The sequence below is a fragment of the Priapulus caudatus genome, unplaced genomic scaffold (assembly GCF_000485595.1).
Source record: "Priapulus caudatus unplaced genomic scaffold, Priapulus_caudatus-5.0.1 Scaffold946, whole genome shotgun sequence".
NCBI lineage: Eukaryota > Metazoa > Priapulida > Priapulimorpha > Priapulimorphida > Priapulidae > Priapulus > Priapulus caudatus.
This window is the reverse complement of record NW_014578007.1, coordinates 19,686-37,308: the sequence shown is the minus strand read 5'-3', so window position 1 is coordinate 37,308 and position 17,623 is coordinate 19,686. Positions and strand designations below refer to the sequence as shown.

At 44.4% G+C, this 17,623-nt stretch overlaps 1 protein-coding gene across 2 annotated transcripts in view; it reads left to right on the top strand.

The window, feature by feature from the left end:
* Positions 1-17,365, top strand: part of LOC106814571 (solute carrier family 25 member 45-like) — an 18,675-nt gene extending 1,310 nt beyond the window's left edge. Inside the window, exons 2-9 of one of the 2 annotated variants that reach the window (XM_014818907.1) lie at positions 2,767-2,894; positions 3,096-3,139; positions 3,454-3,525; positions 5,523-5,632; positions 5,765-5,892; positions 6,448-6,561; positions 12,681-13,086; positions 17,355-17,365. In XM_014818907.1, the coding sequence (XP_014674393.1) occupies positions 2,855-2,894; positions 3,096-3,139; positions 3,454-3,525; positions 5,523-5,632; positions 5,765-5,892; positions 6,448-6,561; positions 12,681-13,069 (897 nt within the window). In that variant the 5' untranslated portion in view covers positions 2,767-2,854 and the 3' untranslated portion in view covers positions 13,070-13,086; positions 17,355-17,365. Of the gene's footprint in view, positions 1-2,766; positions 2,895-3,095; positions 3,140-3,453; positions 3,526-5,522; positions 5,633-5,764; positions 5,893-6,447; positions 6,562-12,680; positions 15,448-17,354 lie in introns of those variants that run through there. The other variant, XM_014818906.1, reaches the window with a different exon arrangement.
* The last annotated feature ends 258 nt before the right edge of the window (positions 17,366-17,623 follow it).

The window sequence follows — 17,623 nt, the reverse complement described above, 5'->3', positions numbered from 1 at the left end:
ATATATCCCCCCTCCCTCTTCTATCACACCCAAGGTGAGCTACAGTGTCATTGACACTTTCATTTGGGTTGCCATCCAGGGGTTGAACTGTGTGAATGAAACTGTGTCTGGAAGTAAAGTCTGGCGATTACAGTGACTGAGTTACAGCCAGGTCATAGAACTTCCGAAGGAGCGTGCACGTCACTTTCTAGAAATGCGCATTATTTAGCTGGCAAAACCTGTGGTTATTTAGCATGAATAAAGTGGGCCCACGTTCGTATTCACGTTATTGTGTTATTATATGATGTTGTGTAAGCGACGAAACTCTCAGACCCGAGTGGTTTTAATTAATTTTTGTTTGATGCTTATTCAGGCCTGCTGCCTATGCCTATGGACGTCTTCTACTGTTATTGTACAACACCTACACTAGGCTACTACTACCGTATTAGGTTAGGTTAAGGTTAAGGTTAGATGGGTTGAGTTTAGGCCTGGCCTATTATAATACCCATATCTGTCCAATGTAAATCAGAGAGACCGGGAGTATCAAGATGGCATTGCGCAAAAGATGCGTTTGATTCCCCGACCGCGAGAGCGGTTAAGCCGCGCACTTCCGGGGGACTGGGCGCACGCGATGCGGTGTGTCTCCGCCGACCTCGGGTTGTCGCAGCATCTCGCGCTTTTGGCCGCTCTACGGATCTCGCGCGCCGAGGAGGCGGAACTGCGGCGAATCCGATTATAGCGGGAAGGCGTAACATGCGAGTTTTCGTCAACACCGCGCTCGGCTATGGCGGCTTTCGTGGGGCATTTGCTGCTGTGCTGTTGCAAGCCGCGCTGGCGTGCAGAGGCTGGTTAGTTTTTGTTGCTGTTGCTGCTTTTGCGAGTATCTACTTAGCTACGTGTGTAAAAACTGGCACCGGCCACGCTACCCCGTCTGCAGTATTCCCACGCCACGCCCAGCGCAGGTGCATCGCCACGCGTTGCCGTCGCCACGGGGCAGCGCCGGGGTCAAGAGGTTGGTAAAACCCTCGCTGTACGCAGTCAGGCCGCCGGCACGGCTCGAGAGAGCGCGTCTATGAAGATAGCATCCTAGCCGCCGCCACCCCACGTGGAGCCGCCGTACCACACTTCGTAAAAAGGCTCTGCTGACTGATAGACATAACTCTATACTCGGCAGTAGTGCCCGTCATCGCGTAGCGGCCAACGAGCGAGCGCGTCATCGCTGATTGACAGCATTTCTGGAATTTTCTTGTAGGAGCCACTACGTCTTAGCCATGAGGCGCGCCACTCCAAAAAAAGTTTAGGGACCGTTTGGAGATGGCCTCAAGCCGTCCATCATGAAATGTCGGTTGGATTGCGCGCAGTTTTCGCGGAGTGCGTTTTCAGACCCCTGTCTCAGATATCTGTCTAAATGGACAAAAAGGGGGCGGCGTATTCGCTGTTGGGGCGCGGCTTTGCCGCGAGCTGTGCGCTGCGCGCAAAAACCGGGGCCGCAAGTCCGTCTAGTTTGTTTTTAAAGCAGTAAGTTGACCGTTTTGGCCTCTACAACAAATGTTGGCAGTGCGTTCCATGCATTCACCACTATTTGGCTGAAGAAGTGCTGTCACAATTTCAGCCTGGATCTATTTTTGAATAATTTCAGGGAATTACCCCTGGTGGTTCCGGTTGCCGGTGTGCTTTCATACATTATAAAAATTCGTTGCTATTGATGTTTTCTTTGTCTGTTAACATTTTGTAAGTTTCGATCAGGTCTCCCCTCACTCTCGATCCTCTGTTCCAGTGAATATAGACCTAGGATTTTCAGTCTCCTCTCATATTCCAGGTTACGTATAGAGTGGACTAGCTTGGTTGCCCTCCTTTGCACTTTTTCTAACAGGTCCATATCTTTCTTATAGTAGGGTGACAGTACTCTAGGTGGGGTCTGATGAACGTCTTGTACAGGATAAGGAAATATCTTTTATCTACGTACTTGAATGTTTTCTTGATCGATATCAGTACCCCCATCGCTTTGTTCGCTGCTCTGGTACACTAGAGTGGGTTTCAGGTCGCTATTTATCCATATCCCAAGGTCTTTTTCTTCAGTGATCTCATCTAACACTCTTCTTGTCCCAGCCTCATCAGTCATTGAGTACTCAAACTGTTCGTTATTTCCTCCTAAATGCATCCGTTTGCACTTCCCGACGTGAAACTTTAATAGCCAATTCCTTGACCATTCACACATCATATTTAGGTTATGCTGCAGTAGCATGCAGTCCGTTGTTGTCGATATAGATTTCCAAATTTTTGTATCATCCGCAAACATTTTCATATCACAAATCGCTATGTCCGGGATATCGTTTACATATACCAGGAACAGTAGTGGTCCTAGGATCGACCAATCCTTGCGGAACCCCGCTATCTACTGAGCACCATTTTGAGTACCGGGTACAGTCCTCGAACGCTCACTCTCATCTGGCGCCCCACTAGAGCTTTCAACCCAGTTTATGAGTGTTCCTCTTATTCCATACGCTTTCAATTTCTTCAGCCTCATGTGCGGAACCGTGTCAAATTTGCAATGCATAGAGATTAGGTGGGTGCGAAAGTGTAGCTGATATATTTGTTCCAATTGGCTGCGAAAGTCAAACAAGAATAAAGAAGACTTATGTATAAGACGTCTTGCTGTGCACAAATGAATTTATCAGCAGAACACCAGACACCAGATGAGCCCTGTCGCACTGCGGCACTTGTTAGTTATACACTGCTGTTTCATGTGCATGGCAGTAAAAAAATCCTTTTTTGTGTTGTATGCAGTGAAATACAATGAGATAAAGATCTACTTCATTTTTGCTACTTCCATGAACTCCATCCAACTTTGTGATACTCTTGTTTCTGGCACAACATGGAAGGAGGCATAAACTTCATAGCTGGTTGGTTTGGTGGTAAGCCTTAGAACCTAAATGTATTTGTAGGTTAGGATATACGATGATAATTTAGTCTGAACTGCCAATATTAACAAAATGGAAAAAAATGAGATTCTATATAATTGGTGTAAAGTAGGCACTGATACTTGTTTCTAATATTCATTTCCATTATACATGCTTTAGTTACAAAGGATCTAATCATATTTATTTAATTTTCAGGTGTAGCCAGCATTTTTGTAGGACATCCCTTTGACACAGTGAAGGTTAGTTACTAAATATAGGAGCATATAGATTAACTAAACTCATGCAATATGAGTTCATAAAGTTAAAAGGCAAAATGGGGATTGAAAGTATGAACAATGAACAAGGATGAAAATCTGCATAGTTAAATGCACATTAAATGTTCCTCCCAAAAGTATCTTCATTGTCATACAGACCCCTAGATTTTGGACAGCAGTCAATCAAGTTAAAATTGTTTGTCTGTTTTCCCAATATTTCGTGTTTTGCAAAGTTTTAATACGTGTATGGAAAACTATTGCAAATATCATCGTAATTGCATTTGCGTTTGTTACTGAAGGTTCGTCAGCAGACGTTGAGAGACTCTGCAAAACTGTGGCATTCTGTCAAATCTACATATCAATATGAAGGGGTAAGTTTGTAGGTAGTAGAACTGTAATATGAATATCCAGCTTTTATTAGCTCATCTGACGTAGTCAGATGCAGCTTGTAGAATTGCATGATCGTGCGTGCGTGCGTGCGTCCGTCTGTCAACAGTTGGGGCACAAATCTTAACCGCTCAACGTACGGTCACGATATTCGGGACGTTGGGAGGATCGTGAAAAGGACTCAGGATGGCAAATTTGGGGGTCAATGGTCAAAGGTCAAGATGTGTAAACGGAGGGGGAATATTTCCTCCTTAACTTAATGTATAGGAAGAAATACGCAATTGCGGCACTAATCTTAACGGCTCGACCTATGCTCTTAATATTCGGTGTATTGTGTGATGGGCAGGAAACTCATTTTAAATCCTTCCCGCACCTTCATACGCATAGCACATAGCTACATGGCGCATAGGGCGGTGCCTATCTCCGTTTTAGTAACCCTGAGGCCCCGCAGCTGCTTTCACAGTAAATGCTACAGTAGGGGGTTAGTCCACTTGTAGCGCGCTGCGAGTTAACTTTCCACACTCTATCTCTATTTGCTGAATGCTAAGCAGAGAAGCCGTGTGTACCATTTTTCAAGTCTTTGGTATGACCCGGCCCGGAGTTGAACCCCCGACCTTCCACATACGAGGCGAGCACTCAACCATTGAGCCATCGCAGGAAACCCATCACCAGTGTGAAATTGGAGGTCACACGTCAAAGGGCAGTGGGGGAAAGGTCAGATATCAGACATTTTCTGAGGACATGGGCTAATGGACAGAGTGAAAAACTTTTTTGTTTTAGCGCTGACCTACCATTTTTATCACTTTATTGAAAGGACCATGAAATGTGCTTTCCACTGACGTGCGAAGAGTAAGTGTCTGATAACTAGTGTTGTCAATCGGTTGTAATTTCGTAATCGATCATCGGTTGGACCCAAGTAACCGATGATCGGTTACAATCGATTACTTGGGGTGTTGAACGCCTGCGTGTGCGTAACGTCGTGTGCATGTATGTGCTTGTTTAGCCCTGTTTACTGTTTGTTTTGCACTGTTTACTACTGTGTGTATTATACATGTATGTTAATAAAGGATAACTTGTATAGTAGCGATGATATCTCTGATTCTCATCACTTTTTCGAAATTTTTGTTGTTGTTGTTGTTGATGAAATTGATTATGGATTTTGATAACCAAGCGCTTGGTTCGAGCCACTGTTCAACCGATGATCGAGTATAATCGATGATCGTGACATCACTAGGCGCTTGGTTCGAGCCACTGTTCAACCGATGATCGAGTATAATCGATGATCGTGACATCACTACTGATAACCTTTTGACCCTCAAGAGGAGGGTTAAACATGGATTCCTGAACTGCCTCAATGATGTCACAGTGTTCTCATATTCATGGCACATCCATAATCTAGAAAGCCAATAAGCCTGGATAGCTGAACGGGTACAGCACAGGCGTCACGGCTCAAAGGTCCTTGGATCGAATCCCATCAGATTTTTTATTATTTACCTGTTTTCTGTATTTTTCTATCTTTATCCATTTAACTATTTTTTTTCCAATTAACGCAAATATTTACATGATTTATTTACAACAATTTAATAACAACAATTAATTTTTTAATTTTTTAATAGGGTTAGAGTTAGGGTCACAATGCACCATAAAACAGGAGTTTCAGGCACGCGATTTGTATCAACCAATGGGATTTGGGAGGTATGCAGAATGCAGAAGGTTGCTGAAATGATGTGTACGCAACTGCGTATCTGCATATCTGCGCCTAACAAAGGTGTCACTACGCACGACTTTAGCAACCGTAGCAACAGACCTCAGATGAGCCCAGACGCTCTGCGGCTCTTGTTAAATGAAGGTGATACAAAGAAGTATTACTTAAAACATCTTTGTACACAATAGTGTGGAATATATGTCTTTATCTATATTCGGTTGGTAATGTTGTGTTGCAGGTATAGTGTGATGTTACAGTAGAGTCTTGTTTTTGCAGATACCTGGCTTTTTTAAAGGAATTCTTTTTCCCTTGTTATCTATTGGTGCAATGAATTCAGTATACTTTGGTATATACACCAGCACACTTCGTCGCCTGAACACCTTAAAGTAAGTATAGGATTTTACTCGTGGTGAATATTATTTGTCAACACAAGTACTTTATTTTGCCATGTGTTATCCAGGTGCTCTCATATGGGCTTTGTCTAGAAGCTAATGGCATAATAATTATCTTGTCCACAGGTATGGCGAAAAATCTTTGGACCCCTCATATACAGACATATACCTGGCAGGTTGTGCTGGTGGTATTGGCCAACTCTTTATCACATGTCCAACTGACCTAGTGAAGATCAAACTACAAATTCAGAGAGGTAACTTTAATTACCTGTCAGACATGTAAAAGCCTAGTTGACAACAGTTCTTCTCCATTGCAGATGGGTACATATTTGTGTGATCGATTTTCTAAAAAATTGCTGTCACATGAAGGAATATTCTTCATCAAAATTTCATTACTTTCCTAGTAGGTGCTGGAGGCAGACCTTGTGAGCATCAACTTTAAAATGCCTAGAGTACATGCTAGCCAGGCATCATGAATTTTAACAATCTGTTGAGAATTTTTGGTGGCATAAATAGTAGGTTTTAACGTGGGACTGATGTTACTATAAAGATTGCATATACCACTGCATATGAACTGTGAATATGGACAAGTTCGGTCGAGCATCTTCAAACGAGTTAGCCAACTAACTGTTAATTAACAGTCAAAAATGCATGAATTATCACTGTCTTTTGTGCATAATTTAATATTCTAGGCTCGAACACATTAAAATACCATATCAGAATGAATAGATAGGGAGTTTTATTTTCTTTATTCTGCTGTTACATCAACTTGAATTAATACTATTAATCGTATGACTTTTGATTTCCAGAAGATGCAAAGTCTGCTATTGTTCGAGCAAAAGCCACAAAGCCAATGTACAATGGTCCTTGGCACTGTCTCTATAGTGTGTACAGAGAGAAGGGTATACGGGCTTGCTATAAAGGTATGCACATTCTCAGAAGTTTATGGTTTGCTATTTTATATCGCCTCTATCTATGCATATGTGTTATAATATTGATGGCATAATTATTTAGTAATTAATTGATTGGTTACATTGATTTTATGATAGCCTTGCAGCACACATTGTCACCGCTTCTGTTTGTGCAGCGCTACGGTATAGTGTGCATAAAATATTCTGCAAGCTACAAAGAATTTCTTTTAACACGACAGATAGAGGAAGAATGCACGCATGTCAGCAAGAGCTGTAGAATATCGTAAAATAATCATTGGCACAAATGTGACAATACTGGCAAGTATAACTTGGTTTTGTGCCAGAAATTTTTATTTTTTTTTGCACATTTAATGCACGTAGTGTTATTATTTAACTATTAACATGACACTATACAATTATCGACCTGTGATGAGGTCGATACGTGACTATACGGACCTGGTCAAGGATTGGTTCACCGAGGCCAACGGCCAACGACCAGGTCACGTATCGACCTCATCAGAGGTCGATAACCGTTTTATTATATGGTTAATAAAGAAATAAAAAACAAATTGAATTTGGTAGTCAATAATTTAATAATACATTTAATAAATAAACAATTTAACTAAATAAATAACAACAAATAAATAATAATAATTTTATATTTATTCTCTAAATTATTTATTTTATTATATTTATATTTATATTTATAATATTTATATTATTTATATTTATTTATAATATAGCTATCTGATTGGCTGCTAATCTTCGATATAGAAGCGGCGTAGCTCGATTGGCCAGCGCTCACACACCCACTTTCTTCACGCGAGGCTGTACCTCGTTTGACATGCGCGGTCAACTCGGTCTATGAGGTACGGACCTCCAAATGACATATGGGCCAATCAGATTCAAGCAAAATGCGCTACCATTATAAAATATATAGTGTAAGCTGTATGCATGCATCAACAAATAGGAGTGTTTCATGTGACGTCATAGATCAGGTCACGTGTATGTTGTTATGTGTCATGGTTGGCAGAAGCGAAGCGTGCTGCTGTGACATTACAGATGATTGACCACATGTTCTGATGGAAAGCGCTGTTATGTAGTGCACGTACACGTGCGTACTGCGTGCGTGCGTGCGTGCGTACATGCGTCGTGCGTGCGTGCGTGCATGCGTGCGTGTGTGCGTGCGTGGGCGTGCGTGGGCACGTACACGTACGTGCGTGTGCACGTACACGTGCCGTGCGTGCGTGCCGGTGTTTGCGTTTGTGTGCCACGTACAACGTGGCGTGCGTGCGTGTGCACGTACACGTGCGTGCGCTGCGCGCGTGACACGTACAAGTACCTGTGCACGTACACGTGTGCGCACGTAAACGTGCGTGCGTGCGTGCGTGTGTGCGTATGCACGTATGCGTGCGTGCGTGCATGCGTGCGTACACGTGCGTGCATGTGTGCGTGTGCACGTACACGTGCGCGCGTGCGTGCGTGCGTGCGTATGCAAGTACACGTGCGTGCGTGCGTGCGTGCGTGTGTACGTACACGTGCGTGTCGTGCGTGCGTGCGTGTGTACGTACACGTGCGTTCGTGCGTGGCGTGCGGTGTGCATCTCACACGTGCCTGCGTGCGTGTGTGAGTGCGTGCGTGTTCACGTACACGTGCGTGCGTGCGTGCGTGCGCGTGCGGTTGGCAGCGTGCACGTGAGTGCGTGCGTGTGCACGTACACGTGCGTGCGAGCGTGCGTATGCACATATACGTGCGTGGCGTGCGTGTGCACGTACACCTCGTGCATGCGTCCGTGCGTGCGTGTGCAGGTACACGTGTGTGCATGCGCGCGTGCGTGCGTGCGTTTGGATGTACACGTGCGGCGCGTGCGTACCTGCATATGCACGTACACATGTCGTGCGTGCGTGCACGTTGTGCACGTACACGTTCGTGGCATGCGTGCGTGCGGCTGCATGCGTGCGTGCGTGCGATGCGTGCAGTGCGTGCTGTGCATGCGTGCGTGCGTGGCAATGTGCACGTACACGTGCGTGCGTGCGTGCGTGCGTGTGCACGTACACGTGGCGTGCATGCATGCGTGCGTGCGTGCGTGCGTGGCGTCCGGTGTGTGCACGTACACGGCTGCGTGTATGTGCACGTACACGTGCGCTGCGTGTGTGCGCGCGTGTGCATGTGCACGTGAGCGCGTGCCGTGCGTGCGTGTGGCACGTACACGTGCGTGCGAGCGTGTGCACGTACACGTCGTGCATTGAGTTTGTGGCGTGCGTGTGCACGTACACGTGCGTGGCGTGGCGTGCGTTTGTTTTTTGCACATTTAATGCACGTAGTGTATTATTTAACTATTAACATGACACTATAACAATTATCGACCTGTGATGAGGTCGATACGTGACTATACGGACCTGGTCAAGGATTGTTCACCGAGGCCAACGGCAACGACCAAGGTCACGTATCGACCTCATCAGAGGTCGATAACCGTTTTATTATATGGTTAATAAAGAAATAAAAACAAATTGAATTTGGTAGTCAATAATTTAATAATCATTTAATAAATAAACAATTTAACTAAATAAATAACAACAAATAAATAATAATAATTTTATATTTATCTTCTAAATTATTTATTTTATTATATTTATATTTATATTTATAATATTTATATTATTTATATTATTTTATAATATAGCTATCTGATTGGCTGCTAATCTTCGATATAGAAAGCGGTAGCCTCGATTGCCAGCGCTCAACAGCACCCACTTTCTTCACGCGAGGTGTACCTCGTTTGACATGGCGCGTCAACTCGGTATGAGGTAGCTCGGACCTCCAAATGCACATATGGGCCAATCAGATTCAAGCAAAATGCGCTACCATTATAATAATATATAGTGTAGCTGTATGCATGCATCAACAATAGGAGTGTTTGCATGTGACGTCATAGATCACGGTCAGCGTGTATTTGTTATGTGTCATGGTTGGCAGAAGCGAAGCGTGCTGCTTGACATTTACAGGATGGATTGACCACATGTTCTGATGGAAAGCGCTGTTTATATTAGTGCACGTACACGTGGCGTACTGCGTGCGTGCGTGCGTGCGTACTGGCGTGCGTAGCGTGCGTGCGTGCATGCCGTGGCGTGGTGTGCGTGCGTGCGTGCGTGGGCACGTACACGTACGCTGCGTGTGCACGCTACACGTGCGGTGAGTCGTGCGTGTTGGCGTTTGTGTGCACGTACACGTGCGGCGTGCGTGCGTGTGCCACGTACACGTGGCGTGCGTGTGTGCGTAATGCACGTATGGCGTGGGTGCGTGATGCGTGCGTGCGTGCATGCGTGCGTACACTGTGCGTGCAATTGTTGCTGCTGCACGTACACGTGCCGCGCGTGCGTGCGTGCGTGCGTATGCCAAGTACACGTGCGTGCGTTGCCGTGCGTTGGCGTGTGCTACGTACACGTGCCGTTCGTGCGTGCGTGCGCTGTGGCACTCACACGTGCGCTAGCATGCGCGCGTGCTGCGGTGCGTGTGAAACGTACAGGTGCGTGCCTGCCGTGCGTGTGTGATGCGCTGCGTGTTCACGTACACAGTGCGTGCGTGTCAGGTGCACGTGAGTGGGTGCGTGTGCACTACACGTGCGTGCGGCGTGCGTTATGCACATATACGTGCGTGCGTGCGTGTGCACGTACATCGCTGCGTGCATTGCGTCCCGTGCGTGGCGTGTTGCAGGTACACGTGTTGTGGCATGCGCGCGTGCGTGCGTTGCGTTTGGATGTACACGTGCGCGCGTGCAGTACCTGCATATTGCACGACGACATGCGTGCGTCGGCGTGCGTGCGAGCGTGTGCACGTACACGTGCGTGCATGAGTGTGTGCGTGCGTGTGCACGTACACGTGCGTGCGTCCGTGTGTGTGCACGTACACGTGCGTGCGTGCGTGTGTGCGTTTGTGCATGTGCACGTAGACGTGCGTGCGTGCGTGCGTGCGTGCGTGTGCACGTACACGTGCGTGCAATCGTGCGTGCGAGCGTGTGCACGTACACGTGCGTGCATGAGTTTGTGCGTGCATGTGCACGTAGACGTGCGTGCGTGCGTGCGTGCGTGCGTGCGTGTGCACGTACACGTGCGTGCAATCGTGCGTGCGAGCGTGTGCACGTACACGTGCGTGCATGAGTTTGTGCGTGCGTGTGCACGTACACGTGCGTGCGTGCGTGCGTGCGTGTGTACGTACACGTGCGCGCGTGCGTGCGTGTGAACTTACACGTGCGTGCATGCCTGCGTGCGTCCGTGTGTGTGCACGTACACGTGCGTGCGTGTGTGCGTGCGTGCGTGCGTGTGCAGGTACACATGTGTGCATGTGTGCGTGCGTGCGTACGTGCGTGTGTGTGTAGGTACACGTGCGTGCGTGCGTGCATGCATGTGCACGTAGACGTGCGTGCGTGCGTGTGTGCGTGCGTGCGTGTGCTTGTATCGAACAATATCACGCATCTGCTTGCTGCCAACCGTTAAACTGCGCATGTGCGCATACGACGTTAATGTTTATAAACATGAAACACTCTTTAATTTCAGTGTTGAGATTTGCCAATTAGCGAGTTGAAAATACATGACAGGTCAAAACTGGGAGTCAGGGTTGGATAGCCAGGATATGAACGTGCTACTGGTTTTACTTGTAGCGTGAAAATTTTTGTTGAGCTTTCAATACATTATTAAAGAGAACTTTGAATTGAGTTTTTACGGACATGAGGGGGAAATATTTAATGACCTGCAAGTAAATGATACTAATAACTTGGCTTTTCAAAAAGGCAATTTGTTTATGTAGCTATAATGGAAGATGTGTTCATGTATGAATGTAAATGCCTCAATGTTTAGTTTTAACATCGAAGTTCTAAATTGACAAATACCTTAAATTTTACCTCTCTAAGGAAAAAGTTATTGAAGTAATTTCATGTTATAAATACGAGCTGGCTGCTGATGTACGTCTCCGAACTCATAGGAAATTGTCAATTTTCAAAGCATAATTTAATTATGCCAAAGTTCACCATCAAATTGCATGTTGTTGGTGTTTTCTTAGCCAAAGTCTTTCCTTAACAACATACGTTTACATTTGTTGCAATATCTATTGGGGCGAGTATAACCAACAGCAGCAACAGTAGCGCTGCCAGGGTCTATGTCTCCCTGGGTACTGCCGGAACGTACCCTGGGCATGGTCCGGTAAACCGGAACGTACCCTGGTACTATCTAATATGCCGGACCGTACCTCGCCTACTCCACTAACGAGTCTAGGGAGTCGCCTACGCATACTCCCTAACCCTAACCCTAACCCTAACTCTAACTCTAACCATATCAGATAGTTACCAGGGTACGTTCCGGCAGTACCCAGAGAGACATAGACCCACCCTATCAGCAACAGTAGCAGTAGCAGCACAAGTAGACTATCAGCTCTTAGATGAGTCTTGTAGATCGGAGGTAGTTGTTGAGTATAGCTGCACAAAATTAATATACAATATCTTAGTCCCCACAGGGAGTCTGTGCATGTGTACTAAACTAATGAGGTGGTATACTGGCCTCTTTTTGATCTGACTCATCTGCCTCTGAACCATTACCCCACCACATGCACTATGAACTGGCACCAATTAATGTCTAATTACCATTAAAATGCACCATTACTACCGTTAATTACCATTAGACCAGTACATTACACATGATTTTTTAGTCTCATTTATTTTCCTCTGTAGAGCTTTTAATTATATACACTACGATATCATTCATTGACGCGTCAAGTATAGAAGCTTTTACCACAGACTAATTAACGAATACGTTCGTATTCATTATTCTGTGCTTTTACCACAAGAAGTCTTTGTTTATAAATGTGTTCGTGTGGTGGCTCCACTATCGCTAGTGTGGTGATGCATATTAAACCAAGGTAACACATATTTCACGCTGTGCCTCAGTGGAAGTTTGAAAGTAAAATCGGTTTGTTCTGATGGAACGTTGCACTATTCAACCCCTGTGCCTAGACGAATTTTAATTCGAGTGCTAAACATCCAGAGAACCAATTGTCAACCTTACGTAATTGCATATAAATAATATCATCCTTGTGTAACAATAACTTGTAACTACCTTATACTCATGATTGTCTTGACACAGGTTTGGGAATTCAGTTCGTGAGGGACCTACCCTCGTTTGGCCTATACATTCTTGTATACGAGTTCCTTAGTAAGCAGCTGGAGGACAAAAATGGCTCCGTGAGCTCGATGTCGACGATGCTCGCAGGTGGAAGCGCAGGCAGTGTGTCGTGGATCATCATCATGCCTCTGGATGCCATCAAAAGCCGTCTCCAGGCAGATAGAATAGATAAGCCGCAGTACCGCGGCGTGTTGCACTGCTTTTCCGACACGTGCAAGCAGGACGGAGTCCGTGCACTGTTCCGTGGTTCTCTAGTGTGTGCTGTTCGCGCGTTCCCAGTGAACGCAGTGACGTTCCTCGTGTATGAGTGGACATTGAGTGCAATAAGGTACTTGCTGAACGAGTCATGATTGTTGATGTGCACCTTGTTAGATTCCACAACTAAAACTACACAAATTTCTAATGTAATGAATTTATATTGAACAGAAAAATTTCGAAGGTATTCCCATACCCAGAAACTTTATATCATGACTCTGTGTACAGCACAGTACAGTTCCAATACAAAGTATTAAACACATAATAGAAGGAAAATATAATGTGCTAGAGTGAAAAGAAAAAAACGATGTAAAGGTAAAGTCAGCCACTAGGCCCGGCTAGGGGAATATAAGTTGGCTTTCTTAGCAAATAGTTTGATCTAAAGCCCTTACCTCAGCACCTTGTGTATGGGCTGGATGATGTGGTGGAATTATTTTTTTTTATTTGTTGTTTTAATGGTGCTAACTGAGAGTATGGTATTACCTTACCTCACATTACGTCACTGCCTCCTGCGATGTGATGATTGACTGCTGTGATCAACTGGGAAATCAATCCTGCATGTGATACAGGAATTGGACCAAAAATGTATTACTTTTGTAAATTAATGTTAAGGTTGCTATATAATTTGTTAACTTGTTAACTTATAGAATAACCACGGTATATTATGATAATCTAGTGTCGCCCAACGAATTAAAAATCTAAGGATTCGAAAAGTGTGTGAAGGTGTGATAGATTATGCGTGCACGGTGTTTGTTCATATAAATCTCTTATAGTGCTCTGGGAATTTAGCTCATCTGGTCGCACATATGACGGATAAATGTGCTGCAACGTGACTTTTACGTTCATGTACGCACTTGTCGTGTCGTTTTCAATCGTGCTGTGACAGTATAATCTGATGCTTTCATGTTTTAATTGTGTGAAGAGCAGACAGCGTGCAAGCTGCCTCTTACAGTCTATGATCGCGGCAGATGCTAATCTGCTCGTCTGCCGTCGCTTGCGTGACGTTCCCGATTTTTCGTAAATAGTTCTGCGGTTCGACCATCTGCCAATTTTTTCATCTTATCTGTTGTGTGATCGCGTGGTTGCTTTGAACGCTGACCTTAAATGTACATTGTCGATGACTGCGTGCACGTATAACAATTTGCATAACTTCGTTATGCCGACAAAGGCCAAGAAGAAATCTTGCTCGTATTTTTCAGCGAGCTACGTATCGAGCTTACGTGGAAAATAAACAGATTAATATAGATATATGTAAATGCGATTATTGTCCTCCTGTCGCTTGCGAGATTCGCGTTCTTGTTTGCAGAGATGTATCGGCGCGCACGCTTATATACGCCGTACAAGGGCAGGCTGCAGATAAGACTGGTACCCTCGGCAGGCGAGACCCAGATGCAGTGTTTAGCTTTATCAATAATCAATGCATAAATCCTTGTTTTGTCAAAGCCTATTTAAAAGCAATGTGTGACACGGTAATTTTCAGTTACCGTACCCATCCCAACAATTCATAGAAAAAACGTGGATCGCCCTGTCCGTTAAGCCTAGTTGCTATGACAACGTAGCATTATCTATTTTAACGCAAAAACGTATCGGCCATCACAGATCATTCACTGGCAGGCACAAGCGAAGTTTGAACGGGACGTAGTAAGCGTAATAAGACGTTTAAGCGTAAATAAATATAACAGGTAACGAACGAATCGCGTATTATCAGCACAGTCACTGCGTCAGCACGTGCGTGCAGGCGCTATAATGCTGATTTTAATCCATGCAAAGTAGGTTTCCATATATGAAGTTGTGACTAGAAAATGCACATTCGTAACTTCAGTTGCCATGGCAATCTGTGCACGCCTCTCGCAACACGTGAATCGATGGTGATTGTCTAGAACCCTCCGTTACGTCCGATACGAATACGTTTTCCTGGAACTTAGTGTCTAGGTTTTCAACGGTTGTACTAGTCATTAATGAGGGAGACTGATGTTTCAAAAACGCGGTAATACAGCAAGGGTAAAATGTAATATTTTGGACATTGAGGTGGTCTTGATCAGAAAAAAGCGAGATTATTTTTCCACCGCCCTGCTCAAGGACATGAATTATTAGTTGAGCTAACTAAAACTTGTTGGATTGTGAATGCTTTATGGTGTAAATCGTCAGCAACACGTTCATTCGACTATCGCTGAGAGAGTTAGATGTGAACAACAATCTTGTGGTAAATGTACTAATGTAATCATGTAATGTAATCCGCTCAACACTATTGCATTTATCAGATTTTTTTCTCCATGAAAAAACTGTCTTCAGTACATGTATTTGTATTTGAATTACATGCAACAAAGATTTAATAATAATAATAATAATAATAAGGTAGGCGCCAATGTCAATGTTATTTTACGTCAATTGACTTATAGAACCAAGTAAGTAGGCGTAGCGCGTGAAGGCAAATGTTGCTTTCCTTGATTTCACAATAAATAATACTCCCTAATTGTCGTGGAATTTGTTGTCTGTAGTTTGCCTTGTGTGTCACGTCGAAAACGATTCGAAGAATTTTAATCACAGTTTGTGTCAGAGATAATAGCAATTATTTTTATTGTTTTCTATCGCTATGATCATGATCACATAATCAAATTACGCGCTCTAGGGCTTCGGTTGCTATTGTGCTCCATTCTATGTGCTCTAGTTATATCAAAGGCCGCATACATTTGTGTACGTTCTTTAATTATGTGCTATAGACAGTTTGTGTGCTCTTGCTCTATTGGTGTCTTGTTATGTGCAAAAAATGCAGGGCATTTTACTTACGTTAAAACTAACTAACTACTTACTAAGCTTTAAAAAACACATGTGAATTTCAATTTTATATAGAGGACGGATAAAGGCTGTCCTGTTTGGTGTGCGAGCGCTTCACCTTAATAATCGATAGCCGCGCGTTAAAACCGTAAGAATTATTTAGGTAAACTCGCGGAAAGAGGTCGTTTTATAAGTTTTGAAGCGATTTGCATGAAATTGTACTTGAGTCATGCCTAACAGGACCATAATGTCTTTTCTACTATTTGATACTTTTTCCAGCATTGCCCTTTTACCGGTTCCTTCAAAGCGCTGCGACGCTATTTCAATAAGATATTCCACAAAACCGGTTGCGTCTCTCCTTGGTTGCCGTGGCAACGGTGTAAGCAAAAGAAAATCAATGCAATCGACCATGGCTGTTATACCTTGGCTGCACCTGCGTGATTGTGCATACAAACCCGAGCGACGGTGCTGTTTAACTACGTCTGCTGTTGCTGCCTAGCAGCAGCTGGGACATACATAGGCCATGGCTGGGAAATAGTCGGTGCGGGGTGGGCGGGCGGTAAATGCGTCTTCACTTCTCTAGGAACCCCCCCCCCTCTCCCCCTCTATCTCGGTCCATCTTTCTATCTCTATCCCGACCTCTCTCTTTCTCTCTCTTTTTCTCTCTCTCTCTCTTTCTCTCTCTCTCTTTTTCTTTCTGTCTATAACTCTATCGATATCTCTCTGTGTGTCTCTCTCCTTCTCTCTCTCTCTCTCTCTCTCTTTCTCTCTTTTTCTTTCTGTCTATAACTCTATCGATATCTCTCTCTTTCTCTCTCTCTATAACTCTATCGATATCTCTCTCTTTCTCTCCCTCTCTTGCGTGTGTTCTCTCGCCCTCTTTCTTTGTAATTCTGTATCGATCGCACTCGCCTACCCAATGTGTCTTGTTTATACAGTAACAACAACAACAACAACAACAACAACAACAACAACAACAACAATAATATGAATTTAATTAATAATTTCATTTTTAATATATTTACATGTTGTTTAGCGTTTCAATTAAGAAGATACCTAAATGGGTAGCGCTGAAATGAGGTGTAGCGAGCATAGAAATATATAGAGAATATAATAGAATTCATATTTCTACGGGGCAGCGAGATTCTCCATCGTACTTTGCTGTTAAACCTTCGCGTTTCGTTTACAAGCGCCTGCCAAAGATGCCGCTTTTTAATACAAATACTTTGCACGTAGTCAATACGGAAATGTCAGTCACCCACTCATGATATATATATATATATATATATATATATAGATATATACTCATGCATGCGTGTGCGTGCCTGATCGCCGGAGGTTTGGTCGAGGTTTCAGTCATCGCTGTCAGACGCATGCTGTCAGTGCGACCTGGCATCCTCCCTCTCTGGAAACATATCGGTCGTGTGGAGCACTCGCTCCGAGCACCGGGTTAAAGCCGAGCTCATCGATTCCCTTCGATGCCTTCCCGCCCACTTCTAGTTGACTCTTGTATAATTGCCATCTATCGTCGCTACACATTCAGATTACACGAGCACGGCTGCTCAAATGGCTTAGTACCATCGATTGATGTAATAAGGCAAATAGGTGGATGACCTGACGCAGCCGATGCGTGCGTGGTCGGGCTGCTCATCCTGTGCTAGTTTGTCACGCCAGCTCTCCTCTGTACGACAACTATGTCCTCGTTTCCACTCACCAATTTCACTCCCACCCTTCTGGCTCACCCTAGTTACAGGCTATCTCTCCCCGCTATGTTTCTCTCTGTGTCTTTCTCTCCTTTTCAATCGCTCTTCTCTTTCTCACCCCTTTCTTTGCCTATATATATATATATATATATATATATATATATATATATA